Source organism: Paramisgurnus dabryanus, chromosome 20, assembly GCF_030506205.2.
Source record: "Paramisgurnus dabryanus chromosome 20, PD_genome_1.1, whole genome shotgun sequence".
NCBI lineage: Eukaryota > Metazoa > Chordata > Actinopteri > Cypriniformes > Cobitidae > Paramisgurnus > Paramisgurnus dabryanus.
Window position 1 is genome coordinate 24,031,034 of NC_133356.1, and position 8,676 is coordinate 24,039,709.

An 8,676-nucleotide genomic window follows, 5' to 3' on the forward strand; every position below is an offset into this window, starting at 1 on the left:
GGAGCTGTGCAACCTGGTTGCTGAAACCACGCCCGCCTAGCTCAACGGCAGTGACAGCAGCGGCAGTTCACCTGGCACTCAAGTGCCCACGCCTTTAATTATGCAGAACTTTAAAGGATTAGTCAATTTTCTTAAAAAAATCCAGATAATTTACTCACCACCATGTCATCCAAAATGTTGATGTCTTTCTTTGTTCAGTTGAGAAGAAATTATGTTTTTTTAAGGAAAACATTCCAGGATTTTTCTAATTTTAATGGACTTTAATGGAACCCAACACTTAACAGTTAATTCAACACTTAACAGTTTTTTCAACAGAGTTCCAAAGGACTCTAAACGATCCCAAACAAGGCATAAGGGTCTTTTCAAAACGATTGTCATTTTTGACAAGAAAAACCACAACTTCTCGTCTTCCTCTGGTCCTGTGATGCGCCAGCGCGACCCCACGCAATACGTCATCACGTCAAGAGGTCACAGAGGACGAATGCAAAACTACACCTTCGTGTTTACAAGTGTGGAGAAAGAGGACCGTTCCGACGTTGTTGTATGTCGAATGATACCAATTAATTTCTTTGTGTCAGTTTATTTTTTTAAATGGTCCACAAATGTGCTTTTCATATATTTATCTAACACGTGACTTTTCTACGTCACTACGCATTTACGTGAGGTCGCGCTGGCGTGTCAGAGGACCGGAGATAGATGAGAAGTTGTGTTTTAAAAGTGCATTTTTTTTTCTTGTCAAAAATGACAATCGTTTTGCTAGATAAGACCCTTATGCCTCGTTTGGGATCGTTTAGAGTCCTTTGAAACTCTGTTGAAAAAACTGTTAAGTGTTGAGTTAAGTGTAAAATGTTGGGCTCTATTAAAGTCCATTAAAATGAGAAAAATCCTGGAATGTTTTCCTCAAAAAACATAATTTCTTCTCGACTGAACAAAGATAGACATCAACGTTTTGGATGACATGGTGGTGAGTAAATTATCTGGATTTTTTTAAGAAAATGGACTAATCCTTTAAGGCTTAATATAGTTTAAACGGATGAGTTAAAAAAATACCCCCCCCCCACAGTTGTTATCAAGGGCAAAATTAGCTATATAGACCAAAAACACTTTTTTGTACCAGGCTGTAAACATATTTATTGTAAAGTTGGGTCTTTAAACATAGGGAGTCTATGGGATTGACTCCCATTCGGAGCCAGTCATTAAATTGCAGTTTAAGTCCACTTCCGTGTTGACTTCACGATAGAGACCGGAACGTTGCCGTCTGTTTGGAACTTGACAGTTGTGGTCACAACATACTGTCGTTTCATGGAAAGTTTTGTTAAAAACATCTTATCTTTAATGGTCAAAAGTAACAGTATAGGTTCGAAACATGCGAGTGAGCGGATAATTACAGATTTTTTTATTTTAAAGTGAACTGTTTCTTTAAAAATGCCGGGTAATTAATCATTCTGTTAGCAATACAGTTTAAAACGTTAACATTGTACAGATGCTGTATATAATGCAGCAGCACAATTGTTTAGGCAGAACGTGTTTTGCAGAACTGGGTAAATTAGGGTTGAATCCCTTAGCTGTGAATTTAACTGATTAAATCACCTTTTGCACACAGCGGTAGTGACACGAAAACAACAATTAATAAGCAACCCCACCGTGACGCGCGGCTGCCTCTTAACTAAGCAGCTAATAACATTACACTCGCTCAGATCTAGCCGAAGCAAACAGGTGGGGGTGGCTTTCATTAAGCGAGCAGGGATTTCACCGCATACGCAGATTTTCAGTTTTTCAACATGAATACTGCGTATTTTGTCTTTGCAAAATATACTGGTTTGCTGCTATGCTTTCTTACTTTTCTAAAAAGCATAATATTTCATCAGCCATGTAGTACAAGCGTGATATTGGATAGCAGAGGGAGTTTTTAAGAAACTGACAACGGCGCACAGACAGGTTTGTTCGTTGGTAATTGGGTGTCACCAGAAGACAGAATTCACCTGGCTTCATATCAACATTTACTCCCGTGAGCTCTTTTTTAAGTCGCCATGGGATTTTCCGTGCTCCCACAAAAGATCTCGTGACAACAAAATCCATAAGATTACGATACGCAGGTGTTATTTTTCTTTCTCTTCTGAGAACAAAAAAAAACTAGCATCTCGGTTGCCATTTGATTGTTCTTTCAAGGCGAGCTGACAAACCTAAATGTCAATTAACTGAGGGTGGGCACATTAACATTATAGGCTGTCAGCCTCTGCCATTTGAGGGATTAGAAACGCACAACCCGGCTTTTATGCACCTTCCACGGGATGAACTTTGGAAGGCCCCGACATTACTCTGAGCACCACCCTCCATCATGTTTCTGCCAGCACAGGGCGGGGAAAGGACCCAGACAGTTGAAAAGTCCTTGGGGACCAAGAGCGTGTGTATCTGTGGGGATTGGGTGTCACGATGGAAAGAAAAGGAAAAATGTCAACTTTTTTCCGTTATAAGCGCTCTTTTTTAACTCATCATCATTGAGGAACAGTCGCGGAAGTGGCTCTCGTTCCGTTTGTGGCTAACGTATTAAACTTGTGCTGGGAAAATGATGGATGACGAGTTAAATTTGTGTTGGGGGAGTGAAGGTGAACTGTGACAGAGTTATTTATCTTGGGAATGGAGGGTTAGGGTCAGGCAAAGCTGGGTGCCTGAAGGCACAAGACATTGACAAATTCATCCCGCACACTGCATTTCTGAAGCGCTTTTGTTTTGAATCCTGGCTACTCACGAGTGACCCTCATCACTCATGCTGCCAGCGTGTGAAGGATGCCGCACCATGCCAGGGGATCTCACCGCCACTAATTCTTATCATTCACTTTCCTGACAGTCCCAAGCCCAAACTATTCCGGCCTGTGAAAGGGGCCGCCTGAAATATTTATTTCTGCACATAATGGCTGCCTAGATTTAAAGCCATATCATTTTTCCTCTTCTGCCTTATCATTGCAGGTCACTGACAGGCCTGAAAGTGTTCAGCCAACTGGAAGAGCTGATTGTGGACAACAATCTTCTCGGAAATGACCTCCGGTTGCCCAGGTTACCACGGCTCCATACCCTAACGCTCAATAAGAACCAAATATCCTTTGCTTTTCGCCTCATGCTTTACCAAAAGGGAGGATGCGCGGTAAGTGAGAAGTTTCCGACCGCTTGTTTGAGATTCAGTGTGGGATCTCTCTTTTGCCACACTCCATCTCTCTAAATGCTCTTTAAATGATGTTATTGTATTAAATTGAGCTCCTCTGTCTAATGGGGCTGCTTCATAAACTCACTAAACTGGTTTTGTGCCATGGTGACCTCTAGTGGAAGAGAAGTAAAATAATCTCAAGGCTGAAAGAGATAAAGTCCTGTTAGATGGCTTTTCTGTCCTTTAAAGCAGATCAAATTATAGTTAAAGTAGTGCAGATCGGAGAGCTGCTATGCACTATAATAGTGGCTAAAGTCATACATTTTCTTGCGTTAGCATTAGCTGTTTTGTAAGCTAACCGTAAAAAAGTTGATCTAGTACTGTACGTATGTTTGAAGTCAGGCTGGAAAATGCAAGTTTTGGTTGGGTGACGGACTGCAATGACATCACAAGACGTGTGTTGCATTTAGTTTGCATGATGAGATGCATGGCAATGAGCCAATGACAAATAAATGGCAAAAGTTATGTGCTAGCCTGACAAAAATTTATGCTCTGGTGTTTGTCGCTGGATGCTATCCATCTACATAATAACGACGCAGAGTTGCTCTGTTCTCCAACCGGCTCTCCGACAGAGTGTCAGCAACTCAGCAACCCGAATTCTGCTGTGAAGTGGTCTGTACATGCTAATGGACCAATTATTTACATCCTGTAGTGGCCCGCCGCCATTGAAATTCAAGTGCCGCATTAGCGTGGCTGTATTTTGACACGTTTTGGGCACCATTTCCAATGAAATGAATGTATTAGTGATGAATTTGCTGTGAAGTGGCTGTTTGTTTCCCCGCATCGGGTAAAGGGAAGGAGGTTTCTATGGCTTAGGGAGTCACTAACTGTTTTTACCACCAGGCATCCATCATTTTGTCAGTGTTTTTAATGTTCTGCACCAAACCACCCAGGAAATGGGAAGAGGAACAAGGGGAGGGAACAGCCAAACTTTCAAGCAATTGCCAAATTCCTTGTCCTCAAATTTAGCCACTCGTCGTTTTCTCACACACAATACCTATTGAGAGGCTTTGAAGGGTTTTGGTGAATTTGACAGAGATGTGCTGGCAGGCCTGGGTGACAGAGGCTGCAAAATAAATGCAGATGCAATTAACAGCTTGAATTCCTTGACCTGTGTCCCGGGTGATACCTCACAGACATCGAAGGCCTGCTGGAAAATTTGGTAGAAGCGACCCCAGCCCTGGAATACCTCAGCCTTCTGGGAAACGAGGCCTGTCCTAACCAGCTGGTCAGCATGGATAAAGATGAGGACGATTATCAGAGATACAGGTCAGAACGCTATTACAATGATGCACAACACAACATAGTGAATGATGAAATGCTATTCCTAAGATTTCAAATTGACCCAGAGCAACAAAATGAAACTACTTTTTTAGGTATTCATACATTTATTTTGTTTGTTATGTCACTAATATGTTGATTTCTTCAGGTGAAAACACATTGATACCCCAGGAGTGTGTAGTTCGGCAACTTTCAGTAATCTTTTATTTGGATGAACGGCTGTTGCACAACACCATAAATCACATTGCACAAGCAAAGACTGATACTTCAGGCTATAACTGCACTCCTCTTAAAGCTGCTCGCCTCTTTTTGTGTGTTTCCCCCCATTTTGTAGACTTGCAAAATCGATTTCATGTGTGAATTGTGATAACCACAAATGAGTGTTTGCCATCCTTTTCTACAAGATGAAACGATGCATTCATTATCAAGCCCGGGCCTATGGGATCGCAATGCCACGCTAAGTTACCACCATTTGTCTGGTTTTCAACATGAAACCCGCCGGTAGGAAGAAGGGAGGGAGAGAAACGCATTTCTTTTGTCTACCTTAGACCTAAGTGCATTTTTCTTGACACCGTGTTCGGTATGAATCATTAACCATACAGATGAACCCGAAAGGCGCCGCTCTCTTGCAACATCTCCCATGCTTCACTTGGTGCTCAGGACGCCCGTTTCTTCTCTGACTGACAGCAGCTGTGTGTTTGTGATGTAATATTTATAACGTGTCACATAGTAACACATCAATTTCAGTGTAATGCAGATTTCGTGTCTGACGGGGTTACGCTTGCGCTCGGGTCAAGACGGGTCCAGCCCTGGGCTATGCACGAGCCGCGGAAAAAAAAACTATCCCCGTGAAATATCGCGCTTTTCTTTATGCTTGATCAATTAGTCAAATGAAATGAACAGGCGCATGTACACTCGGCTGTATTTTGCAGCAGTTAACTCATTCATCATTGTTTACTTCGGGTGGCTTGAGGTTTTCGTTGCTGAAGTAGTACAGTGCTTGACATAACGGCAGCCATCTGCACCACAGGATGTGTGTCCTGTCTCGCAGGAATGTACTCAAGCCAGTGCTGTCTGCGATTGCGTGCCTGTCGCCTGACATCATGACGTGCACGTGAGCTTAAAAATGTGTGTTTGCTCAAGATCAAAAACTTGGGGGCTAGTTCGCCTGAGGTGCTTTAAGCAACGTTAGCGGCGGATCGGCTCGAACCATCTGTTAGATCACTGCAAACAATTTCACAACGATCAGGAAAACACCTGTGTGTTTCCCGCAAACAGTCGCTGTTATTATGTTTAATTGTAATTGAATCATAATGGTGAACAAAGCATGTTTGCGCCAGACTGCTCCCCATTCCTCTACTCCACATTAGGAGGATTTTTTGTTATTTAAACTCAGTAGTGTTGCTAGCTAAAATAAGCATTATTACTATTTTATATATTTAGATTTGGGGATTTAAACAAAGCACTTAAATATTAATAAAGTATTGAACTTTAACTTGTAGATTGACCTGGGATAAAGCGTGATTTATAGTTCTGCGTAGGATAGTAGGCTGTGTGTAGCTATCCATAGCCTGACGCTCACCTCGTAACAACGCGCCAATGCTACGTCGACCGCAACTTCTGCAATTGCATTTAAGCTTGCGATGGTAAATACAAGGATGGACCATGTTGAGGAGCGATATTTAACTCAACCTGTACCAAAAGTCATCACTGTTGATGCTTCTCGAACAACGTACACAACAAGCTGCCTCTTTTTCGGCTTCTGCTTTGATACTGTATATACGTAAGGAATAATTAACGACGCACTGTTTAATTATTTGAAACAAATCCACACCCAAGGTGGTAATGCGGCACGACGCGAAGCGCAGTCACCTTGGTGTGTGCATTATTTTCAAATAATTCAAATGACCGGTGTCAATTATTCGGCTTATACCACGGTTACCAAAAACATTGCTCTAGTGGTTATTTTAAGACAGATCAGTAATGTATACCCGTAGAACATTTCTCAACCAATCAGAATAAAGCATTCAACAGGGCCATGGGTATAAACAAGTATAATACCCGTAGACACGGCCTACTAGTGGTCTGCATGTGCACATTGACACGAACATCAATGCAAACATATATGGTGATAACTGACGCGTAGCATATGGCATAGATCGTACGCCGAACTATGAATTGACCTTTAGTGCTACGAACATTAATAAATACTAGACTAGCTAACGGACAATAAAATGTGCAAAGTAATCCAATAGGCCTTTTTGAATTGACACATAGCAACCACCCACAGCATCCATCCGTCAAGTTTTGCACAGCTAACCACCCCTTACATTTTGTTTAGATAAAAATGTAGTTTATATTTAATTCAATAATTGTGAAGTTGCAATAATTGCATACACAACTTGTGCACACATGTACACCAGCAGAGTTTTGTTCAGAGTAGATGCAGTATAAAACACATCATCCATGTTTTGATCATTATTTGTGATTCAAGCTAATTTTAATAGGATCAATGTGGGATTCTGTTCCATGTGATCTATCAGGAATAAACACATAACATGGGTTCGCCGTCGGGATTCATCATTATCATCGTCATCGGTTTGTTGTTGGCGGTTGCATGAGAGCTCGACTGGAGATCTGTCACTGCCCATATACACGTCTGTTCACACCCTCCACTTACTGTCTCTCTCTCTCTCTCTCTCTCTCTCTCTCTCTCTCTCTCTCTCTCTCTCTCTCTCTCTCTCTCTCTCTCTCTGTGTCTGTCTCTCTCTCCCTCTCTTTCTATCTCCCTCTCTGTTTGAAGTCTTGACATGCCTCTTCCTCCATTCCATTCAGCCTGTGAAAGAATCTGTTGTCATCTATGTATTCCTGCTATTATCTCACGTCATTTTTGTCTCGCTGAATGAAAGACAGAGTGTGTGAAAGCGTAAAGAGATATCTGCGAAGCTACACAAATGACAGCTTTTCACATTCTGTCAATGTGTAATTTTATCTGTTTGTATGTTGTCCTTATTTCTTTTTTTAATATTGTGATGGTGATTACCTATTTACAAATATTGCCATGGGTAATTTAACACATTTTAACGGAAGTTTGTGGTAATTCTCTCTTTTGTCTGTCTGTTATGTATCTATTATTTTTTAAAGTTTGACAACTCTGTCACCGGGATGGAGAATGTGAATGAGGAGAAATTATTTTGAGACATTGTATAATAATGCCTCATACAAAGCTGTAGCTTTTATATGTAAAAATATGTATCATTGAAATACATCTTATAGTTTTAGCAACAAGTCACGTTAAATTTAAAGGTCATGTTAAAAAGGTTTAAGTCTTTACACGGCAAATAACATGGGCATACTTTTTCATATCTGGCTGATAATTAATTTATTGTCCGATAATATCTGCATGCCAATAATATGGTGCATCCCTAGAAAAAGTGAAAAATACATCTCAGTTTTATCAACATGTTACGTAAAATGTAAAGGTCATGTTAAATAAGTTTAAGTCTTTATATCGGCAAATCACATCAGCATACTTTTCCGTATATGGACGATAATTAATTTACTGGTTGATAATATCTGCATGCCGATAATATGGTGCATTTCTAGAAAAGGTGAAAAATACATCTCACACTTTTATCAAAATGACGTGAAATTTTAAGGTCATGTTAAATAAGTTTAAGTCTTTATATCAGCAAATCACATCGGCATAATTTTCTGTATCTGGCTGATAATTAATTTTTTGACGATAATATCTGCATGCCGATAATCTGGTGCATCCCTAGAAAAGGTGAAAAATACATCTCACAGTTTTATCGTACAATTTAAAGGTCATGTTAAATAAGTTTAAGTTTTTATATCGGCAAATCACTTTGGCATAATGTTCCATATCTGGCGATAATTAATTTATTGGCGATAGTATCTGCATGCTGATAATATGGTGCATCCCAAGAAAAGGTGAAAAATACATCTCACAGTTTTATCGTACAATTTAAAGATCATGTTAAATAAGTTTAAGTCTTTATATCGGCAAATCACTTTGGCATAATGTTCCATATCTGGCCGATAATTAATTTATTGGCCGATAATATGGTGCATCCATAGAAAAAGTGAAAAATACAACTCACATTTTTATCGTAAATTTAGATGGTCTTGTTAAAGGTATAGCGGAAGATTTTCCCGAATTATTTAAAAGA

At 40.3% G+C, this 8,676-nt stretch overlaps 1 protein-coding gene across 1 annotated transcript in view; it reads left to right on the forward strand.

Annotated features, from left to right (window-relative positions):
• The window catches only part of lrmda (leucine rich melanocyte differentiation associated), a 338,769-nt gene that overhangs the window by 209,504 nt on the left and 120,589 nt on the right, over window positions 1–8,676 (forward strand). The window contains exons 3-4 of the mRNA XM_065297191.2: window positions 2,968–3,094; window positions 4,332–4,471. Of these exons, the coding sequence (XP_065153263.1) occupies window positions 2,968–3,094; window positions 4,332–4,471 (267 nt within the window). The remainder of the gene's footprint in view (window positions 1–2,967; window positions 3,095–4,331; window positions 4,472–8,676) is intronic.